Source organism: Mobula birostris, chromosome 4 (genome assembly GCF_030028105.1).
Source record: "Mobula birostris isolate sMobBir1 chromosome 4, sMobBir1.hap1, whole genome shotgun sequence".
In the NCBI taxonomy this organism is placed as follows: domain Eukaryota; kingdom Metazoa; phylum Chordata; class Chondrichthyes; order Myliobatiformes; family Myliobatidae; genus Mobula; species Mobula birostris.
This window is the reverse complement of record NC_092373.1, coordinates 123,495,184-123,520,555: the sequence shown is the minus strand read 5'-3', so window position 1 is coordinate 123,520,555 and position 25,372 is coordinate 123,495,184. Positions and strand designations below refer to the sequence as shown.

Here is a 25,372-nt window from a genome sequence, read left to right as displayed (position 1 = left end):
TCTCCTCCGGAGATTCCAGACCACACAGTAACAGTGGCAGCAAAGCGGGCATTAAAGAAGTTTCTCCAGATGTTCCTCTGTACTCTCATGTCTGTCTCCATCAAATCAGAATTGTGCGCAGTACCCTACTTGACAAATAACAGATATCAACACCGAAGTGGGCGTGCGTGCTGTGTCGCACCACCATCTTCTCCTCCTCATTATCCTTCCTATAATGTTTTCACATTTCATTATCCTATAGCAATACAGTTGGAGCAAATCCCTCCATTCGGGTCTTTGCCAATTGAAGCACCTTCAATTACTCCAAAAAGACTGAGGTTTGGTAAAATACTGAAAGGCTTTTATTCGCTGCACAATACGACCTCCACAGTGAGTGTCTGCCCCCGGACTGAGGGGGAGGGGCAAGGCGAACACTTTCATACAGGACTCTGTGGGAGGAGCCACAGGGGCAGTCAGCAGAGGGGCGTATCCAGACAGGTAACCAAGTTACAACATATATACATGGTTTACCACACCAATTTCATTTGTTTAATTCTTCCTGTACCTTTATTCTCTCTTATATCTGCCCATCTACATACCGTTTCTTGGCATAAATGTAAACTAAGGGCTATATCACTGTTATGCTTTGTAATTTCAAAACTTTAAACTATTCCAAAGGAAGACACAGGAGTCTGAAATATGAGCCTAACTTTGAGTTTACTTTAAGTGTGATGTGCACGTATCACATGGTAATGTGATGACATATGCAATTCATGCATTTATACATGTAATGACTTATTTAATCAAACTATATATATATATATATATGATTACTCAAAAATTACTGAAATATTAAATACACAACACTCCTCCCTGCTTAGCTATAAACTCTTAATTCAATATAGAATGCATCTCAACTATATATACAGTATACTATATAATACAGCTCCATACAGATATCCACAGCATAGTAAATTTTAAATTGTTCCATTCAGCCCTAAAGATTTAATCAGTGTGGAGGATTTCTTACTCTCGTTGGATAACATCTTCCCTGACAAGGGGGATCGCACTGTTTGGCAGACAAGACTAATAGTTGTGAAACAATCTCAGGTTTTGGGACTTCCTCTGTGGAGGTTGTAGGAGTTGATTAGGAGACTACAGGAAGTGGTTCTGACAGCTCTGGGCATCTTCCTTCTCATTCCTGTTTCTTCTTCTAGTTTATGCTTCTTCATCTTGGGAAGGTCTATTTAGCTCACTGGAGTATTCTTGTATTAATCCTTCTATTGCTCCCTTTATGATCAGATCTCTCCTTTTCTCTTCCATGTCCACAACATCATCTGACAAATCCTTTGTTTTCATAGCTCCATTGACTCCTTTCGTTTTAACCTTCCGTTCATCCAGCTGAGCTTTGGTCTTTGCATCTACTTTTACAAACCGCTTTTTGTCTCCCACTTGAAACTCATACAGTAAGTCTTAATGCACGCAAAGTAGATTCTCATTCTTTATACTCACAAAAGCCAAATACTTGCAACTTTCCGGAAGTTTCTTGAACTCTGTCCTAGCTTAAAGTGAAGCAACATTTTGCAAGTAACTTCCTCGTTAACATATCAGAAACTTTCTCAGATATGTTGCCAATTAACTGCTGTAGTTGGACCACTGCTCGTGTCACTTTTTGATTCCTCCGAGCAGCATAGTCCTCCTTCCTTGGTCCAATGTGCTGTTTAAGGGGTTGGTACCAATGCCTGTTTGCCCTCTGTTGGGCAACAGTTCATGAAGACAGTAGTGGAGTCATCCAGCACCTTCCTTAATTGGCTTTCAGATGGTTTAATTGCAGGGGATATGGCATGTAATTGTGGATGGATCTCCAATCAAGCTGTAGTTGGCTCATCCGATCACTTCCTCTCAATGCTGGCACCTCTGTTTTTACCACGTACAAGCCCAATGTTGTTTGTTGATTGTTGTATTTCACTATTACAAATGTCATTCCCACAGGAGTTACCTTTTCTTTAGAATAAGTTATTAGTTGGATATCTGCAGGCTTCAATTTAGTATCTTTGAAATGCCCCTCAAACTCATTTTGTAGAATGACTGAAACAAACGAACCAGTGTCTAATTCCATTTTAAGTAATTTGCCATTCACTTCTTGTGTACAGGTAAGCCATATTGCTAGGCGTCCGAAAAGAGAGTCATACTTTGTTCTTTACTTTAAGCAAGGCGGGGCATGTCCACATGATGTGGTCGCATGATGACTTCTGCAATTTATGCATTTATACATATAACCTGTATGAAATACTTAAACAAAAATCCTTAATCAAACTATATATATATATATAAGATTACTCAATTATTACTGAAATATTAAATACTTAGCAATCACTATTGTTAATTAAGCTTAATTAAACTACTGGCATATTTTTAGGATGTGAGAAGAAACCAAACTTATAGGTCAGCCCCTAAGATTAGCATTAAAATTATATAAAGCATTTAAGTAAAATAGCTAAATAAGGATTCATTTAATTTCACGCATGGTGAGAGTGTTAACAAAAATTAAGTGGATTTATTCAGATTTGCAGCACTTTTCATAAAATAATGGTCTGCTTCATATGAATCAATAAATAGTACGATTTCACTGCGGCTGTGAAGAGGGAATTGTGCATATGCAACTACTTAGAAGCATGAGTATGTGGTGCACAATCAATTTCTAGTTTTAACCCAATACAATATTATTTTTGGAAGCTGAAATGTATAATATTTATAAGAAAGAAGAAATGACCCCAAGCTAAGGCTACTGAATTCCAAGCATCACTAACTGAAACATTGGTCATTAATTTTCATCTGACATCAGGTAGATTTTAAATTGGAATATTCTCCCAATTGGATATTTACAGTACTGAAATGATAATGAAGGTTTTGCAAGGAGGTTGGGACTTTCAATACCAGCTTTGACCTTGTCAATTATGTGAAGCACAGTTCTTACAGATTCTCATTTTGAATCTTCTCTTGCAGTAGAAAGTCAATAGTTTCCTGAGAATCAGATGGACATGTGACCTCTGATAAAATATCAAATATTCATGATATTGAAACAGATTTAGTTTTTTAATCTTTGAAAATACCTTTATTAATTATATGTTTTAATAGAGTACAACATAATTAAAAGAAATAATTTATTCTGCCTTAATTCAGACAGTAAAAATGTTCTTCCAAAATTCATCTTAACCTGGCCTGTGGTATAGCGGCATCCACACTGGACTTCGGGGCGAGTGGTCTTGGGTTCGAATCCGGTCAGCCCCTTGCACGCTTTCCATCCGTGCTGGGCTGAGAATTGAGCTACCAACTAGACCTCATAAAAAAACAGGCAAAATTCTGAAGTAATGGCAAGGTTTCTGCCCGATGCCGCACAACGCATGGAGAGAAACTCAACAACAACAACAAGATTCATCTTAAATATGTGGATATGCACTTAATTAGGTTTTCTTTCTCCATTAAAAAGAGGATAAAACCCTAACAAAAGAAAGTTTGGAAGATATTTTAAAAAATGAGGAAGGAAGTGATAAGTATAAGCTTTCACAACCCCTTGGTTTTACAACATGATAAATTGATTCTTTAATCAGTAATCAATATTTTTTTTAAATTAGGTTATGAGAACACTCAGTCCTCTTTTATAGTCATTTAGAAATGCATACATGCATTAAGAAATGATACAATGTTCCTTCAGAGTGATATCACAGAAAAAAACAGGACAAACCAAAGACTAACACTGACAGAACCACATAATTATAACATATAGTTACAGCAGTGCAAAGCAATGTTGCTTTGTCATGAAATGTTGTCATGAAAAGCAAATATTAACAAGGTAAATTCCTACATCAAAATATATTAGATTATTCTTATGACCCATTAATATTAAATTATATTTTTACTGCATGCTCTTCTGGGCACTTTTTTAATTCAGTTTATTAAGAGTGAGCAGAACATGCACCTGATGCTCTAAATTCATCGTCGTCGTGGCTATCCCTTGAGGTCAAGGATGATGGTCTTCATTCTGAAGAAATGGCCCACAGAGCGAAGACAACTGTGCGTGTATTTGTCTGAGATGTACTTGATGTTGCACTCCAAGAAGCACACGATACTTCACAAATCAATCAACTGATTCCAATGGCATGGAAACCACGACAATTGGAGCTGATGGATTTGTTGCAGCCTTCATCCGCCTTCACAGCCGTTGAGTTCAAAGTAACTTCATCCGCCTGTTCCACCGTTGAGGTCTTGGTTGGATTGTTCTTTGTCAGGGACCTCACCCTCAACCTTACTGTCATGGGTGACCCTACCAGGAGCATAGCTCCAGACGGCATTGCTCTCGGGATCACAGGACCATACAAGCTTCTCCACCACGATAAGGTGACAATCTAAGGAGAAGTGCTCTAAATTATAATTAAATCAAAGTCGAAGTTGAGTTTGTTGTTCTATGCACAAGTACACCTTTGTACTGGTACAATGAAAAACTTACTTTCAGCAGCATCACTTGGTATGAATTTATAGTACATCCTCTGGCTTGATTAGATCTTAGCTCAGGGTATAATGGATCATGTTTTGTTGGAATCTTTATCCAAGTTGTGTAATTCTGTGACTATATTTTACATTTTAAAGAGAACTGCATTAATGGAAAAAGGTAAACACATTATAAGTTCCTTGTCAGAGTGGTGTAATACATTGTGCTGGCTTCTCTGCTGTGAGAATTATATATGGATACATAAAGCACTTAAATGCAGAAAATGACATCAAATTGAACAATGATAGGACAGGGGAGCTGATTTAAAACTAGTGCAAGGCAGATTAGTACTTTATTCACACATGGATCAAGCTACTCACAGAATGATTGGACAGAAGAGAATAAGGTCTTGTATTATTTGCATAGTAACTTAGATAATGTTTATGGAGGAACTCCTGTTTCTCCCCCTTAGAATGGATAAACTACAATAGCTGGATATGATTTTTCTCGTTTGCATTTATCATGTGATTCTAAAATTAGTTCTCAGCCTCTTCTATCTGAAAGATGCCCACATAAGTAAAACATATTTTCTACACTGATCAGTTATTAAAAATTAAAGATGTAAAGATAAATCCTGACTAAATAGAGATCTTGTATTATTTTTATCTTTTGTGAATGAATGCCACATGGCATTGTATTTGTCCAATGTAAATAATGTACCTTAACACAAAATAAAGACAGTTGACATGTTTGTCAGTGGCATGAAGTTATAGAGCTGAAATTTTCCTGAAACACTTTGATTTATTCTGCAAGAGGTGTGCTCCTGCCAACTGACAAGTGGTACCTCCAAACTATAATTCATATTATTACTGTCACAAAATATTCTAATTGGGTCATCAAATAATTTGCTTCTTCACCAAATGATGGTGACCAGTCATTATTATTGCGAAAGTCAATCTTAGCAAGCAATTAAAGCCCCCTGACTTCATTGCATCATCATCCCTGAAACCTCGAAGCCAGTGGTCATGGTAGAGTTGATAGTCCCTTGGAAAGACCAGATTGAGGAGATGTTTGAGTGTAAGAAAGCCAGATACCAGGAGCTGGTAGAGCAGTGCCAGGGACAGGGGTGGAGGGCACGATAAGAGCCCATAGATGTGGGGTGTAGAGGTTTTGATGGCTGTTCGCTATGCAGAACCTATTCTCCCCTTGGCATTACAGGGGCTGCAAAGAAAACAGCTATCAGGACTGTTACCAAGTCTATTGAGTGAGCTTCAAAATGGCTATGGATCAGGAGGTTTTATCCGTGGACCAATGCTGCTGGGATACAAGCCGGGGCCTCGTCAACGCTGGCTGGGTCGTCTGGGCGAGACTCTCTGATGTTGAAAGATCTGAAACACTTGACGACCACAGGTTACCCCGCTGACAATGTGTCTCAGAGCATCCTAGGATGTATCTCAGCATCATTACATCTGTTCCCTCACTTAAATGAAAATAAACTTGACTGTGGCTACCTGGCATTTTGGCTTGGAGTCCAATGGGGTTGAGCAGTTTTCCTTTGGTAGAATTTGCCTGATATCAGTTCAGCAAACCCAAAAGAATAATGTTTTCAAATACAAATTGTGTTCAGTTCATATCGGGCTTTGTATTCTGCAAGATCACTCAATTTGCCTATGTATCTACAAACATACAAGTTAGGAGCAAAGTAGGATTCTTAGACCAGCAAGCCTGCTTTGCCATTTCATAATATCATACTGATCTAATTTTAACCTCAATGCCACATTCCCATATTATGATATGAATCAATTATACCCATGCTTCTCAAGTATCTATATATCTGTGTCTTAAGAATATTTAAAGGCTCCGCTTCCACCATCCAATAATGAAGTTAATTCCAAAGCCTTTTGATGAAAGCAAAAATCCACCATCTCTGTCTTAGGCAATCAATGGCTTACTTTTAGAGAATACTTCTTAGCTGTGAATTTCCACTATTTTCAACTAAAGAAACATGCAACACTTCTTGGATTGGAATTGAACAGAAAGTAATAACATCTTAATGTCATTCCAGCACCACTATGTAGGTGCACTGAAATTTACACAGTTATCATAATCTGCTTAGTTTCTAAATAACAGTGATGCCATCAGCATCTCGCTGCCCTTAATGTAAAGCAAACAACTTCCGGAGTACATACACCCACATTTAAACAATGACATGGGGAAGTTGCTTCTACCATGACCCGGTCTTCCACAAGCTGTATTAAATTAATGTGTTACTGAGATATTCTGCAGAATGAAGCTGAGTTGCGAATATGATAGATACCAGCTAAACTCACCAGAAAATGTTAGGACGTGTTCATGTAGTTCTAAATGATTCTCAGCTTTGTGGTAACTACTAATTGTTGCCAAACATTACCAATGAAAATTATTATGTGCAAACATAGAGCTTCAGATTTTCATTATTACTTGGAATCTAAAACATTATTTTACTTTTTTTCCCACTTTATCTTTTAATCTCTCCCTTAATCATGTCTTTCTTTCCATCGACTATGGCACTATCAATTGTTTTAATTGACAATTCCTGGATTAGGCTTCGCAGGGTTCAGTAAGGATTGCTTATTTATGTAGCAATGCAATTGCTTGCCCTCTTCACCCCTGTCTGAGATGCCCCGGGGTGAATGATGTACCAAATTGGCTTTCTAATTACTGCAAGTTCTAATCTAGAGAAACGTCTCATAAATTGTCCATTGGTTTTTGCAACTTGCTGTTGCTATTTCTTCACTATTGACTACTGAATCCCAAACCGGTAACTTTCAGTGTAACCTTTGTTCCTGAGAATAAAGCCAGTGCTAAAACAAGCGGAGTAAGATTCTCTAATTCAGATATTGCTGAATAATATAAAAGACACTAAATCAGTATTCTATCATTTCTCACTGGTAACCATGAAGGATTAAATTAAATTCCTGCATTATTTTTCCCAGCAAATTGTGTTCTGACGTTCAGCAGTTTTTGAGTGGAAGCCGGTTTCTAGTCATTCCAGATTTCCCTTAAAATAAACTTAAAATAAAATTGATTCTGTAATTATCTTGTACTCCCATCAGTTCGATTTACTATTATTAAGTAAGAATTAACCACTTATTGAATGCTTCAATTAGTTCCCCTTTATCCAAATAGTTGCCTGGCCCTTGTACCATAAATCTCTGTGAGTGGTAACACAACTTGCATATTGGCATTTACTGACACTGAGGGCTCTGAATCATCTTACTTTGTTTAGTGCTCATGCTGATTCTTAAATACCAGAGGAATTGTACGTGTGGACAGAGGAGAAGTAATATAAATAAACAATATTCCCCTTGCCAAGGGCTATCAAGATTTTCAGCCCACAGATCACATGTGGCAAAGTTTTATGGATAGTCGGATCGAATAATTTAAATTTGGGATATAACATAGTAGATAGTATTTTATATTGAACATGCTGCAGATAAACCATCATGTTGTATTATATTCAATGCACTGAAACATAAGTTTGCTAATGACGCTGTCCTAATTGCCTCATTAATGATCTTATCACAACAATCAATAGAACCGAGGAAAAATGTGAGAAATCAAACCCATGCTCTTTTCTCAAATTTGTTACATAAATATATAATAATTTTTACTGCCAATTTTTATTGGAATTAACACACCCATCACCTGTGATTCATATCCATTCTTTTTAATTAAAGGGAAATCACAGCAACAAAGAAAGCACGTCAGTTTAAAATGTTGACTCTTTCTCTACCCAAAAGCTGGTTGTTCATAAACAAAGAGCATAGAACAGTACAGCACAGTACAGGCCCTTCGGCCCACATTGTTATGCCGACCCTCAAACCCTGCCTCCCTCATAACCCCCACCTTAAATTCCTCCGTATATCTGTCTAGTAGTCTCTTAAATTTCACTAGTGTATCTGCCTCCACCACTGACTCAGGCAGTGTATTCCACACACCAACCACTCTCTGAGTAAAAAACCTTCCTCTAATATCCCCCTTGAACTTCCCACCCCTTACCTTAAAGCCATGTCCTCTTGTATTGAGCAGTGGTACCCTGGGGAAGAGACGTTGGCTATCCACTCGATCTATTCCTCTTATTATCTTGTATACCTCTATCATGTCTCCTCTCATCCTCCTCTCCAAAGAGCAAAGCCCTAGCTCCCTTAATCTCTGATCGTAATCCATACTCTCTAAACCAGACAGTATCCTGGTAAATCTCCTCTGTACCCTTTCCAATGCTTCCACATCCTTCCTATAGTGAGGTGACTGTGGCATTTCAACAGTTTCCATTCATAGCATTTTCTGTTTTCATTTTGGATCACCAGCAGTATTTTAATTTTGAATTAATCTTAAATCTCAAACTCAATACAATATGTAATCAGATAAGCTAAAAAAAAAAGCACTCTGGCAATTGTTTAAAAAATACAATGTCTCTCTTTTGACTAAAGATTAAATTTAGACCACAGTTGTCCTCAGTTGTATTACTGGTTGGTTGTAGCAAATGATTAGAATGGAGAAAAGTTCCAGAGGAATGTAAAATGCAGCTCTCTAAATTGTATTGTGTATCTAACATGCTATGAAAGGGAATTTCTAATGCAGAGAATCAAGCGCACTGCAGTTGGATGTGAACTGAGATTCCAATTTTAGAAAGCTATTATCAGAATTTATTGATGATCATAAAGGTCTCAGAGCTGATTGAACAGAAGTTCAATGTTCTAAAAGGATATTTTTTCTGTTATCATGTCAAACATATGATGGAGATTGATTGGATCCTTTCAAACTTACTTTCTGTAACAGCAAGGACCAATAATGTGGCTTCATTTAGTTGAAACTGCTGTGAAACCAATACTTTGCTCCTGATTACTTCAGAGGGGAGGATCTGTCTTCTTGTGCACAAGCCGATTTTTTATTCAGTCATGATTTGATTAAGTAGCTGTTGTGAGTTTATACTTTTTTTAATGCAAACTTCACTACCCACTTTTTTTAGTGATTGTTGCTGTCTACACCTTCCCACCACCCCCGTGTTAATGGTGAGAAAGTGCTGCAGGAGCTCTACAGTGCCGTCTGCAATCTCGCAGCCACTCACCCCAATGCTATCTTCATTGTTGCAGACAACTTCTTAAAAAAAGTTGGAACGCCTTTTTACTGGGCGTCTCTAGAGACGTGACTTGTTAGCCCCTTGCTAACAGCCACTGGAACTCTGCGGTGAGAAAACCACCTTTCCGTATGAATTTAGTCCCACCAAAACCGGAAAGTTGGGATGTTTTGACCACCTGAACCTCAATTTGTGCGAATACTGTGTAAGTGCTGCCCCCATGCAATTAGCTATCAGCAAGAAATGACAGATCGTACACGACATACAATTATAAAGAAAATACAGTTACAAATTTCAGCTTTTTCAATTGAACAGTTAGTAGGAAAAACATAGAAAAAAAATTAAAAGGGTTCATTAGTTAACCCAGTCCAAATGTGTACTTAAGTTGGAGCTTATCTTGAAGTTGCCTTTAGCTCATGCGCTGGACATACAGTCTGCGTGAAAGCACACACCACTTTCTGAATTTTGCTCAAAATCCATCTTGAACAAACTGGATTATTGGCCCTTCCTCCTTGAGGCCATTCATCTGCACAAATCACTTTGTGCAACAGGGACAGCATCCTCAGCCATCTGTCTTCTCCCAGCTGCTGTCAAAAAGACCTCAACCCACACCAGTGCCCTTCACAAAAACCTCTCTGCCCAGCGTTCTCTAGAACCTCCTCCCAGTTTCATCACCTCCTCCCAACTTCATCATCCTGGTTGGCTGACAAAACATTCCTAACCTGAACAACAAAGCCTCTTATCTTTAGCTCAAACCCAAACATGCTAAAAGCAGAAGACACTGCTCTTATAGAGCTGGCAAAATTAAATACCTACAGCATAGCATCCGTTAGTCTTGTGAGACCACGGATCTGCGCCTGGAAGTCTTCACTCTCCAGGGTGCAGGCCTGGGCAAGGTTGCATGGAAGACCAGCAGTTGCCCATGCAGCAAGTCTCCCCTCTCCACAACACCAATGTTGTCCAAGGGAAGGACATTAGGACCCATATAGCTTGGCACCAGTGTCGCCGCGAAGCAATGGGTGATTAAGTGCCTTGCTCAAGGACACAACACGTTCCCTCAGCTGGGGCTCGAACTCATGACCTTCAGGTTGCTAGTCTGATGCCTTAACCACTTGGCCACGTGCCCACACACAGCATAGCAGTAAAAATCTTAACCAGGGTGTTACTCAGTCCTGCACCAAAGGTCTACCAGCATGTCAACTTCATGACCAGAGGTGAGACTATATTAGACCTTGTTTATACCAATATTTAAGGTTATCCCCAGTCCTCACCTCAGTTACTCAGACCACATATCCATTTTGCTAATCCCTGCATCAGGACTGCTGGTTCGATGAGTCAAGCCAGTTCACAAGAAGAATAAGACCTGGCCAGAAGTTGCCACCTCAGCACTGCGGGACTGCTTTGAAAGCACAGACTGGAGCACATTCAGGCAGGTGGCTACCTGTGATCATCACGTCAACGTTGATGTGGGATCAGTGACTAGCTACACAGGAAAGTGCATTGAGGACGTTACTATGATTAAACACCACACTACCAGGGCAAACCAGAAACCACGGCTAACCGCAAAGGTTTGTACACTGCTTAGGGATCAGGACATTGCCTTCACAGTGGGGACAGGTCTGCAAAAGCCGTATTCTCCCATGCCATCAGGAAGCCAAAGCGTGAATATGCAGAGAAAATGCAGAAACACCTTTATGACAGCAGAGACCCGCAGTGCATAACAGATTACAAATTCACCTTATGTGTCAATGACAGAGCGCCCCTCTCCCTGATAGACTGAATGGTTTCTATGCACAATTTGACCAATTGAATACTACGATATCAAGGAAGGCCCCGTCTCTTCCTGAGGGACAGGGACCCTGTCTGTACACAGCCAAGCTGAGGAGGACCCCAGCCAGAGTAAATCCAGGCAAAGCTGCAGGGCTGGACAACATACCTGGTCAGGTGCTGAGGGACTGTGCAGCCTAGGTAACAGAGGCATTAATGGACATCCTTAACATCCCTCTGAAACAGTCTACTATCCCTGCAGGCTCCAGGGCAGCCACCATCAATCTGATTCACTAGGCAACAATGGTAACTGACCTAAATGTTTGCCCCAGTGGCAATGACTTGAACAATCATGAAGTGCTTTGTGCGATTGGTAATGGATCATATAAAATCCCACAGCTACATTGACCCTTTCCTGTTCATCTACCGCACAAACTAGTCTATTGATGATGCTATAGCCTCAGCCCTCCACTCCGTCCTGTCCCACCTAGAAAATGATGCCTCATATGCTAAGATGTTGATCGTCGATTTCAGCTTCGTGTTTAACACGATCATCCTTTAGAGGCTGGTGGGTAAACAATCCTTACTGGGACTCTACAGCCCTCTCTGTAATTGGATCATGGGCTTCTTGATGGAAAGACTCCAGTCAGTCTGAGCTGGCAGCAACATCTCAAGCTCCTCAGGGTGCCCCTCAGGGTTGTGTGCTCAGTTCACTGCTGACTCACGACTCCACTACCAGATCCAGCTCAAACTGTATCATCAAATTCGCTGATGACACTACAGTGGTTGGCCTCATCGACAACAATAGTGAGTCACCACACAGAGAGGAGGTAGAGAGTTTTGTCAAATGGTGTGAGAACAGCCTGAATCTCAACATCGACAAGGCCAAAGAGATGGTTGTGGACTTAAGGAAGGCACAGATCGACTACTTTCCATTGCACATCAATGGTTTCTCCATGGAGAGAGTAAAGAGCACAAAGTGCCTTGGTGTGCACATAAGACCATAAGATTTAGGAGCAGGAGTAGGTCATTCGGCCCATTGAGTCTGTTCCACCATTCAATCATGGGCTGATTCTATCCATTCCCCTGCCTTCACCCCATACCCATTGATGCCCTGGCTAATCAAGGACCTATCCATCTCTGCCTTAAATACACCCAATGACCTGGTCTCCACAGCTGCTCATGGCAACAAATTCCACAGATTTACCAACCTCTGACTAAAGGAATTTCTCCACATCTCAATTCTAAAAGGATTTCCCCTACCATGGGAAATAACTTTGCCATATCTGATCTGTTCAGGCCTTTTAACATTTGGAATGTTTCTATGAGATCCCTTCTCGTTCTCCTGAACTCCAGGGAATACAGCCCACGAGCTGCCAGACATTCCTCATACGGTAACCCTTTCATTCCTGGAATCATTCTCGTGAATCTTCTCTGAACCTTCTGCAATGTCAGTATATCCTTTCTAAAATAAGGAGCCCAAAACTGCACACAATACTCCATGTGTGGTCTCATGAGTGCTTTATATCAACATCACATCCCTGCTGTTATATTCTATACAATAGACAATAGACAATAGGTGCAGAAGTAGACCATTCAGCCCTTCGAGCCTGCACCGCCATTCTGAGATCATGGCTGATCATCTACTATCAATACCCGGTTCCTGCCTTGTCCCCATAACCCTTGATTCCCCTATCCATAAGATACCTATCTAGCTCCTTCTTGAAAGCATCCAGAGAATTGGCCTCCACTGCCTTCTGAGGCAGCGCGTTCCACACCTCCACAACTCTCTGGGAGAAGAAGTTCCTCCTCAACTCTGTCCTAAATGACCTACCCCTTATTCTTAAACCATGTCCTCTGGTACTGGACTCTCCCAACATCTGAAACATATTTCCTGCCTCTATCTTGTCCAATTCCTTAATAATCTTTTATGTCTCAATCAGATCCCCCCTCAATCTCCTTAATTCCAGCGTGTACAACCCAGTCTCTCTAACCTCTCTGCGTAAGACAGTCAGGACATCCCAGGAATTAACCTAGTGAACCTACGCTGCACCTCCTCCACAGCCAGGATGTCCTTCCTTAACTCTGAAGACCAAAACTGCACACAATACTCCAGGTGTGGTCTCACCAGGGCCCTGTACAAATGTAAAAGGATTTCCTTGCTCTTGTACTCAATTCCATTTGTAATAAAGGCCAACATTCCATTAGCCTTCTTCACTGCCTGCTGCACTTGCTCATTCACCTTCAGAGACTGATGAACAAGTACTCCTAGATCTCTTTGTATTTCTCCCTTACCTAACTCCACACTGTTCAGATAATAATCTGCCTTCCTGTTCTTGCTCCCAAAGTGAATAACCTCATACTTATTCACATTAAACGCCATCTGCCAAGTTTCTGCCCACTCACCCAGCCTATCCAAGTCACCTTGAATTCTCCTAACATCCTCATCACATGTCACACTGCCACCCAGCTTAGTATCATCAGCAAACTTGCTGATGTTATTCACAATGCCTTCCTCTAAATCATTGACGTAAATCGTAAACAGTTGTGGTCCCAATACCGAGCCCTGTGGCACCCCACTAGTCACCACCTACCATTCTGAGAAACACCCATTCACTGCTACCCTTTGCTTTCTATCTGCCAACCAGTTTTCTATCCATGTCAATACACTCCCCCCAATGCCATGTGCTCTGATTTTATCCACCAATCTCCTATGTGGTACCTTATCGAATGCCTTCTGAAAGTCAAGGTACACCACATCCACTGGATCGCCCACGTCTATCTTCCTGGTTACATCCTCGAAAAACTCCAATAGATTAGTCAAGCATGATTTGCCCTTGGTAAATCCATGCTGGCTCAGCCCAATCCTATCACTGCTATCAAGATATGCCACTATTTCATCTTTAATAATGGACTCTAGCATCTTCCCCACTACTGATGTTAGGCTAACAGGGCGATAGTTCTCTGTTTTCTCCCTCCCTCCTTTCTTAAAAAGTGGGATAACATTAGCCATTCGCCAATCCTCAGGAACTGATCCTGAATCTAAGGAACATTGGAAAATGATCACCAATGCATCCGCAATTTCCAGAGCCACCTCCTTTAGTACCCTAGGATGCAGACCATCTGGACCTGGGGATTTGTTAGCCTTCAGTCCCATCAGTCTACTCATCACCGTTTCCTTCCTAATGTCAATCTGTTTCAGTTCCTCTGTTACCCTATGTCCTTGGCCCATCCATACATCTGGGAGATTGCTTGTGTCTTCCCTAGTGAAGACAGATCCAAAGTACTTATTAAATTCATCTGCCATTTCTCTGTTTCCCGTAACAATTTTTCCCAATTCATTCTTCAAGGGCCCAACATTGTTCTTAACTATCTTCCTTCCCTTCACATACCTAAAAAAAAAATTGCTATCCTCCTTTATATTCCTAGCTAGCTTGCGTTCATATCTCATTTTTTCTCCCCGTATTGCCTTTTTAGTTAAGTTCTGTTGCTCCTTAAAAATTTCCCAATCATCCGTCTTCCCACTCACCTTAGCTCTGTTATACTTCTTTTTTAATGCTATGCTATCTCTGACTTCCTTTGTCAACCACTGTGGCCACTTTCCCCCCTTTGAATCCTTCCTTCTCTGGGGGGATGAACTGATTTTGCACCTAGTGCATTATTCCCAAGAATACCTGCCATTGCTGTTCCACTGTCTTTTCTGCTAGGATATCCGACCAGACAACTTTGGCCAGCTCCTCCCTCATGGCTCCACAGTCTCCTTTGTTCAACTGCAATACTGACACTTCTGATCTGCCCTTATCCCTCTCAACTTGCAGATAAAAACTTATCATATTATGGTCACTACCTCCTAATGGCTCCTTTACTTACATTCATACCTCTGGAAATGAATGCCAAAATTGCATTCGCCTTCTTCACAACCAACTCAACCTGGAGGTTAACCTTTAGGGTATCTTGCACAGGGTCTCCCAGGTCCCTTTGCCCTCTGCATTTTGAATTCTCTCCTCATCTATATAATAGTCTGCCTGTTGACTTCTTCCACCAAAGTGCATGACCGTACACTTTCCAACATTGTATTTCATTTGCCACTTCTTTGCTCATTTTCCTAAACTATCTAAGTCTCTCTGCAGGCTCCCTGTTTCCTCAACACTTCCCGCTCCTCCACCTATCTTTGTATCATCAGCAAATTTAGCCACAAATCCATTAATAGCATAGTCCCAATCATTGACATACAAACGTTTGTACATTGTAAAAAGCAGTGGTCCCAACACCTGCCCCTGTGGAACTCTACTGGTAACCAGCAGTCAGCCAGAATAGAATCCCTTTATTCCCACTCTCTGTTTTCTGCCGACCAGCCAATGCTCCAACCATGCTAGTAACTTCCCTGTAATTCCATGGGCTCTTATCTTGCTAAGCAGCCTCATGTGCGGCATCTTGTCAAAGACCTTCTGAAAACCCAAGTACACCACGTCTACTGCATCTCCTTTGTCAACCCTGCTTGTAATTTCCTCACATAATGGGTGATCTAACCTATGCCTACAACACCTCCTCATTAGTCAAGAAGACACAGCAGCCTCGACACTTTTTGAGGAGCTTAAGGTGTGCAAGGCTCTCTGCCCCCATTTTTAGCAACTTTCTACAAGAGCACCATTGAAGGTGTCCTGTCTGGCTGTATCATTGTGTGGTACAGAAGCTGCAAGGCATCAGACCACGAGACCCTACGGAGGACAGTGAAGAATAACAAAAAGATCATTGGGGCCTTCCTCCCCCTTCCCCTATTTGTGATATTTACCAGAAGCATTGCAAATGAAGGGCCCAAAGCATTGTTGAGGTTCCACATCCCACAATCTCTTTGACCCACTACCATCAGGAAGGAGGTAACGAAGCGTCAAGATTTGGACTGTCAGACTGGGTAACAGCTCCTTTCCTCAGGTTGTGAGACTAATGAATACTTTACCAACACCAAGGTCTCATCACTAGGACAGCAAGTTGTTTAATGTACTCTTTACTGTTTACCTGTGCTGCACTTAACTACATGCATTTTGAATTATATTTTATTAGCTTATTTATCGCATAATATTTGGGCTGATGGGCTGTGTGTGATAAATGTGAGGGTGAACCATGGTCAGAGGAATGTTGTTTTGTTTGGTTGTATAAATGCACAGCAGGACGATAGTAAACTTGAACTTCAACTTTCCTAACTGAGCTAGAGATCAAATGTGATATGTATTCTCATTGAATTTTGCTGCATCCATCTAAAGGGTTGAAGTTAAGAACCTTTGGAACTTTGAATTAATTCAGGAAAGCTTTTACCATTATGCAGTGTTTATATACAGTTTCAGAATTGAAAATAATTTGCTTGGCGTTTCATCAGACCTACTCTATAAGACGATATAGTGTAGAGTGATGCTCGTCTTATTTCTGTTTCTATACATACATTGGATGTGCACTGAATCTCCAATAAAATTGAATTGTGAGTAGTGACCGGCGTTCCCCTTGGCCTCCTCAGATAAAAGCTCATCCTCTCCTATCCTGCCTACCAGCATCTCCCATACCACTTCACAAAATCAGAGTGCCGTCTCCTCCCTCTGTTCTGCCATCTCCTCCAGAAAGCTCCAATAATTTGTGCCATGACTTCTGACTCCATTTCAAAGAGGAGTGGGCTAGCTAATTTGAACTGGTGACCAGGGGTGACTGCAGTGATTCACTGTGATGGAATTGTCAGTGTTGGCCAGTTGCTGATATCACATCAGGATAAGTAGGCACGAGTTTATCACAAATTGTGAACTGAACACATTTTATAATGCTATCGAATTGTACTAGGCCTGTATTTCTACAGTTGGGGAGAATGAGAGGTATCACATTGAGAAGAATTGGCTCAAAAAAACCCAAAGAAAATCAGCTATTAAAAATTTATTACATTCTCCATAAGACCAAATAACCCAGGATTCCTCTAAGTCCTTTGTTGGTTTCAAAGTTGAGAATATCAGCTAACTTGTTGGTCAGGAGTGGAAGTTAGATAGCTGGCAGCGAACCCAAAACAGGGATGAAGAAGCAGATGTGATGAATGCATCACCAAAATCCAGAGGCAGATAACAGAATTCACATACTATCCACATAAAGTGGCTTTTCTCCTTATTAACCTTTTACTGAGCAAACCAACATCAGATACACCCAGCAACTTGCTGTTGCAATAACATATTACAGTATCTAATGACCCTACTGTCAGCCACCCGTACAAAATTTGACCACATCAGAAAGTGCACCAAATTTTATAAAACAATCCACAAATTTAAAAAATATTGCCTGTCTTAAAATTTGTCTCTCTGCATAGGATCAGTAAGAGAAATTATTTCAGCTGACGTTTAGCTCTACCTCTTGCTCTGGGATTACCTTCATCTGTCTCTTGTGGGTTGGTACACATGACTCTTTCTCTGTCCTCAGTGTGAAATTCTCTCATGGTCAGATCATAGCACTTTCTCATGGTTGATGGATAACTCGGTCTTCCATGATATGTGTGTAACTTGGTCTCTCTTCCTCTCCTAGTTGGTGGGTATCTCTTTCTATCTCTCTCTCACACACAGATTATTGTGGCCCTCTCTTCAGGTCAAGTTTATTGTCTTACATGTATATAACATATATAACCATATAATGTATATAGAAGTGAGACAATGTTTCTTCGTAACACTTGTGGTCAGATTGAAACTCTGTCCCATGGTTGTATAACTGCCTCTCTCTCCTAGTGAGTGTGTAATACCCTCTCTACCTCTTGGTTAGGATATGGCCCATACTGATCGATGGATTGTGTCTCTCTTCTGTGGTCAGATCATAGCTCTCTCTCTCATAATTGCATAATGCCCTCTCTCTTTCTTGGCCGCTCTCTGCTGACTGATGTGTATCTCTCCCTCATGGTTGCATTGTGGCCCTCTCTTATGGCTAATGCATAGCTCTCTTCCGTGGTTGCATAGTTTCCTCTCATTTTCCTGCCTGGTACCCAGCTCTCTCTGCCTCTCATGGATGGATTGTGGCTCTCTCTTACCATCAGGTTACAAGTCTTCCTCATGGTTGTACAGCTTTCTCTCTCCTTCCTGGTTGGTGTGATGCTCTCTCTATGCTAGTTGGAGTGTGGCCCTCTTTCTCATCATGACTGCTGTGTAACATTTTACAACACTCACATTTAACATTCTCTTTTTCTGTCACTCTCTCTGATAGTCAAATTATTATTCCATTTATGGTTCCTGAGGACAGTTGTTTTAATTTTCCATGTGTTCAATAATTTGGAGGAGAAGCAATAGGAAAAGGAGGCAGGGTGCTTCCTTGTTATTAAAGAAGGCAATCAGATCAATTTTGGGAAAAGATATTGCCTCAGAATCTAAAGATCTAGAGTAGGTCTGAGTGGCGCTAAGAAATACCAAGGAGCAACATGGGTGATTATGACTGGTCAAGCAAATTGGTATTGCCATTGTGAAGGATAAATTCCTGAAGTTATGTATAATATGTTTCTAGACAAGTATGTTGGGGAAGAGGTTACCCAAGACTGAATATTGTTCAATGTAATGGGATTAGTGCTTGATGGTATTTTATAAAGATCTTTCAGGAAGAGAGACTGTTACGTTTTGTAACTTCAAAACATTAAACTAATTTAAGAGAAGGCATGGAAGTCTAAAATGTGAGTGTAAATTTGTGATTACATATTACATGGTATCATGATGATGTATGCAATTTATGTATTTATACATATAACCCATAATGAATTATTTAAAAGAACAAGGATACTTAATCAATCAATACTTTTAGAAGATTACTCAAATATTACTGAAACATTAAATACACAACAGTAACCATGACACAATAGAATTCTTCACTCAGTAAGGAAGTAGATTAAGATTAAGATGGACACTCAATGATTCAGAAACAAGTTCTTCCTCTCTGCATACAGATTCCTGAATGTTCAATGAACATTCCTTTTCTTGACATTGTTTACAGTTTTACTAAATAATCTTTATGCCTTTGCACTGTACTGTTGCCGCAAAACAACACATTTCACATCATATAAGTCAGTAACAATAAATCTGATTCTGATTCTAAAGTGAAGTATTGTAACCTGAAACTAGTATCCTAAATCTAAACAAAAGAATCAATGAAATTATGAGGAATAAGTTGGCTGTGAAATATTGGGATGCGTCATTGAAAAGTATAATGGTGGTAGGCAATGGCTAACACTTAAGGAACAAATGCAGGGACTACAAAAAAATCTACATCCTTTTCTGATGAACAAACATGATTAGCAAAAGAAACTATGGTTAGCAAAAAAAAATGACAGTATTTGTTCAAAAGGGGAGTTAGATAAAATTGCCACTAAAATTTGCAGTCTTGAGGGTGGGATGCAATGCAGAATTCAGCAAAAATGGGCCAAGAGATTGATTAAGAGAGTAAAATAACATATGAAACTATACTTGCAAGCTACCTAAAAGCACATGGTAAAAGGAGAAAGATGAATGAAAATAAATGTAGATACCTTGCAGTCAGAAGCGGGAGAATTTATAATGGAGAAGAAATTTAAGCACATATGTTAGCGCTGTCTTCTTAGAAAAAAGATGCAAATAGCTTCCCAGTAATGCTAAGGAACCAAGTATTGAATGAAAATGAGTAATTAAAGTGAATTAGTTTTAGGAAAATAAAATTCCAAACCAATTAATGGGACTGAAAGCTGATAAATCCCCATGGCTTGATATGCACCTCAGATTTTAAAAAAAAAGTAGTCATGAAACTAGTGGTTGTCCAAAATTTTATAAATTATGCAACAGCTCCTGCTGGTTGAACAGTAGCAAATATGAAAATTGAAGGAGAGGGAAAATAGGAAACTGTAGACCAGTAAGCCTAACATCGGTAGTATGGAAAGTGCTGGAGTCTATTATACATGATGCAATAATAGTAAGTTTATCAATAGGACTAGGAAAAATTGAACATGGATTTATGAAGGGAAAATTATTTTTGATAAACCTGTCACAGTTTGTTTGAAAATGTAACTGGTAGAACAGAATATACGGGAGAACAATTTATTTAAGTTTTCTGAAGACTTTTGATAAAGTCCCATGTAAAAAGTTAGTTAACGAATTAAAGTACATGTAACTGTGGTTAATAGACTGCCATAGATTGAAAGTTAGTTAACTGAAAGGAGACAATGAGAAGGAATAAATAGTTCTTTTTTCTGCGGGCAGGTGATGGCTCATGGAGTATCTATGGGTTCACTCCTTGGACCAGAATTATTCACTATATGTGACAATGATTGGATGATGGATCCATACATAATATTTCAGTCTGCCAGCACAAAGCTGAGTGTGATTTTGAGCTGTGAGAAAGATACATGAGGCTCTCAGGTGATCTAGACAAGATGCATGACTGGGCAAATACATAACAGATGCAGTATAACAAGCATAAATGTTAACTTACCCACCAGTAGAAGGAAACTAAAGGCAAACTGTGATTTAAATGGTGATACTTGAATAGGAAATATTAATGGACAATGGGATCCCATCTAAATCCAGAAGTTACAACATCAGGATACCAGGCAAGACATTTCGGACTGAAGAGCTGTGTTGGGGAGATTGTTTTTTTTCACTCAGAGTGGTGAACCTGTGAAATCTCTACCACAGAAGGCAGTGGAAAACAAGTCACTGAATATATTTAAGAAGGAGGTGGATAGATTTCTAGCTACAAAGAGCGTCAGAGAGGTGTTGCAAGAGAGCAGAAATATGATATTGAGATAGAGGATCACTCCTGATCACCTTCAATGACAAATGGCTAAGATGTACTCTTCCGTATTTCCATGTTTCTATAATCCATCTGTAACTCTTTCTTGAGATTATAGGATTTTATGGTTTATTTTATCGTTCTTTCTCTTCTATTTCACTCCCCAAACCTTCTCTTATCTTCTCTTGGTAGGTGTGCAGCTCTCACATGCTCCCTCTCACTCTCCCCTTCTCTCTTGGTAGGCATGTATCTCTTGTTCTCTTTCTCTTTTTCATATTAACCCTATGTATCTCCCAATGAGCTGGTAGCACCCTCATTGACTCTATATATTGCAGTTGTTTTCACTCACTTTCTCTCAATAGATGATTAGTGCTCCATTCCAGTCTACCTGCGCTTTCCCTTATTCTCTTCCTATCTTTCTCTTCATGTCTCTCTTTCAACACATGTATGGTCCTATATCTCCTGTACTTTGTCTATCCTCCTAATTCTCAGTCTCTCACTTTCTCAATCTTCTCATTAGGTGTGTACCTCGCTCATTCTTTAATTCTCTACAATACAAATGTCAATTCTCTCTCTCTCTCTCTGTCTGTCTCTCTCTCTCTCTCTGTCTCTCACCCTCCCTCTCCCCCCTCACTGTCTCCTCTCTTTCTCCTCTCTCCTCTCCTTCTGCTCTCTCTCTCCTTCTTTCTCTTTTCTGCTCTTTCATTTGTTTCCTCTGAGAAAGAGTAAGAGAAATGAAATCTTTCTCTCACTCTGTCAGTTGGTATGTTGGTCACTGCTTAACTCTCTCTCCAGGAAGGTGTGTAATTCCCTCTCTCTTGGAAGAGGGAGTTACACATATGTGAAGCTCTTACTTACTCTGGAGAATGTAGCTTCCTTATTCTGACTCATTGTTCTCTCCATTTATTCCAGTCTCCTTGTATCTTGAATAATATGCTCAAAATTTCTGTTTGACTATATTCAATCAATACTTCAAAGTTTGACTAGAAGAAATATTACTAAGTTAAAAATAACAATGGAAATCAGATATTATCTGAAGACTTCAAGTAAAAATTATTTAAACCTTATCAAATGCATCTGCATGAAGGGTCAGACATGTCTGCTCAGCAAAGTGAACGCAGATCCTGTTGTTGAAAGTTAGCTTCCAGGAGTAGGACTTGACTTGTAAGAACGGGAAATAGAAATGTCTCTGTTGATTACACCCTGGTCAAATTTTCAATTTCTACTAGTCAGCCCAATTTCACATTGTGAAATCCTGAAACAAAGACATGATTCATGACCGGTGAGGACAGGCGTACAGAGCTTTGAACTGATACATTCATTGTAGAATCATTTAGCACCATCGATTCCATGTAACTTTTCTTTTAAATGTGCATCTGGTGCTGTATGCTGCTTCACCAAGTTGGCATCTCAATTTTTGGTTACTGCTCCCACCATGCCCTTCCACACTCTCTGATATTGCACTGGAATCTGTGAAAACCTCAGGGAAACAGGTGAAGTCTCTTTGAAAGCCGTGGGTGTCAATCTTCTGATTCGTGGTCATAGAATTGTGGTAAATGTTAATGCATTAAGTTTTGAACTAAGCTATACATCATGTACACTGCAGGCCCATATGAATGACAGGGAGATGACTTTTACATTCCGTCAACAGGCATTAGATAATCAGCTGGATAGAGTGCAGTATTTTACTTGTGACAGAATCTGACTGAATGATAGGATGATTTTATGGTAAAGAACACGAGAAATCAATATAAAAAGTACATGTTTGTTTCATAGCACTTCACTGAAAGCATTGGAAAATATAGTCCTCTAAAACATTACTGAGTCCTTTCCTGTCAATTCTTTTTATCTACAATACATGATAAAAATAAACTTCGTTTTTATATTTTATATGCTCCTGTAATTATGTTCCTGTTATAAATGTTGCACCTTTTCAATGTTGTTTTGTTTGTTTCTGTTTACAGGTTTGGATTTATTCTTCACAAAGGTGAACCAGCCCTTCACAAAATTGATCTTGAAACCATGATGTATATCAAGACCATCAGTTTGAAAGACTATAATTGCATTCCACAGTCACTTGCCTACACTCATCTTGGTGGATATTACTTTGTTCATTGCAATGCTGACAACACTGGAGCAACTGAGCCACAGATTATAGTGGATAGTGTCACAGATTCCGTCATTGGTTACAATGGTGATATAACAGGTGCACCTTACGTTTCTCCAGATGGACATTATTTGGTCAGTATTGATGATCAAAAGGGGCTCCTGAGAGTCCAGTCCATCACCATCCAAGGGGAAATCCTCGAATCCTTTGATATTCACACCAATTTACACATCTCCGATGCCACCTTCCAACCTTCTTTCACCGAAGCCAACCAGTACAATATCTTCGCAAGTTCAGGTGTGCAAACGGAGGTGCTCTTCGTGGAACTCTCCACAGGGAAAGTGAAGATGGTGAAGAGTCTGAAAGAACCCATGAAGACTGAAGAATGGCCATGGAATAGTAAAAATCGAATTATTGTGGACAGTGACCTGTTTGGCCAATATCTGATGACACCATCCAAAGAATCACTGTTTATTCTTGATGGAAGGCTTAATAAACTAAACTGTGAGATCACAGAGGTGGAAAAAGGCAACACAATAATCTGGGTTGGTGAAGCATAAAAGGAAAGGTTGATAACCTATCCCCTGGTATGTAGTTTGCCACTGCACCTAGTTTGCAACTTGCATTAGAGAAATTCTGTTCTTTTATAGACTGCAAAAGGTACCTAATTAATGTAAAATGAGTTTGCGATACAAAGACCATGAACTTCCAAGTGACATAGATAATAATTGGAGTTTTCTAATTTGTTAGTGCTTTTAACTACAAGATAGGTTGCAAATTTAAATTGTGCAATGAGGCTACTAAATGTTTTAGTTATGAAAATTCTAATAGCTGCAGGGAATTATAGAAAGCCTACTAACACCCAATTGTGTGTTTTAACCCTTTTTTTTCAGAGCTGCTTGCAAAGTATTGACTTTTGCTTCTGGATACCAATTCAAAAATGCTCTTGTTTAATCTGAAAAATCCAGAATTGTTTGTCAGCGTTTTTGTGCCTTGAAGGGCTAATTATGCAGGGAGATGGTTAATTATTCCCACCATGGCCTCAAGTTCTTTATTACTGGAGGATCCTGCATACCATTATTAATGCCAAGACCTGGTCCGAACAAATGCTGACTAACTCGGTAATGCAGTACATTTTCAACATGGGTTATAGAGCATGAGGAGAAGCAACTTGTCCCCCTTCCTTAATAGACATTCTGTCAGTTCTAAATCAGCATACATCAAACTGTTTAACATTGTTAGAATAATGTAAAAGAAATCTAACAATCTATAGTTAAATGTGGCAGAGAAAATTGTGCTGTACTCCAATAATGGCTGATAATACTGTATTTTTAGGTTTAATTTGAGTCTTACTGGATTGACTTGTTACTCAACTAGTTGTGTCTTGTGATCAGGATTTTATACCCATGACAATGTCTATATATAGCATCTGCTAGGTTCTGTGTTTTCCATCTATTAGTTGGGAAAATAAGGTGTGCAGGAAGAATCCATTTCTATGCTCAACTGCACTGCAGCTGACTGATAAAATTGTTTAAGTTTGTAGTAACTGAAATGGTCCCCTTTTTTACCAGTAATGTTCTATCTTGTGGGCATCTAGAGTATGAAATGTCTCTATGTAAACATGTGTCTGTCAAATATACATTTTTTTCTGTGTCCTGTGATAGATTTCATAATTCGTGAATGTTGTATATGTAGAAATTTGCTTGACACGAGGCAAATAAAATCTTACATTTTACATTTTGCTGAATCAGTGAGTCTGAATCTTCTAAAACCGCAAAGTGATATATGAAGGGCAAAATGATACTGATAAATTTGTAAGGTGGTTTATTGTTATCACTGATACCAAGGCACAGTGAAAACTGTGCTTTGCATGCTATGCAGATCATTTCATCACACCGGTATATCGAGGTCTCAGAACTTAGATTCAAAAGTGTGGGATGATTACAATAGAAATAATGAATGAGACCTGCTGAGGGCAGATTGCAATGTATCGCCATGTTGTGGTGACACCTTAGTTATCATTAATGCCAAGCGAGGAATAGAATTGATTCTTACAATTTTAAGGCTCAAGCTATTGACGTTATCCGATTGGTATGGCACAAGTGAGAATAGTCAGCAATACATGCAAAAGGTTATAATGTATGGGATTTCTTTGGCA

The 25,372-nt window shown here is 39.6% G+C and overlaps 1 protein-coding gene across 3 annotated transcripts in view; it reads left to right on the top strand.

Annotated features, from left to right (window-relative positions):
- The window catches only part of fstl5 (follistatin-like 5), a 747,707-nt gene extending 723,933 nt beyond the window's left edge, over positions 1-23,774 (top strand). For all 3 annotated transcript variants that reach the window (XM_072254701.1, XM_072254700.1, XM_072254702.1), the window contains one exon: positions 23,072-23,774. In XM_072254701.1, the coding sequence (XP_072110802.1) occupies positions 23,072-23,774 (703 nt within the window). The remainder of the gene's footprint in view (positions 1-23,071) is intronic.
- Positions 23,775-25,372: the final 1,598 nt, after the last annotated feature.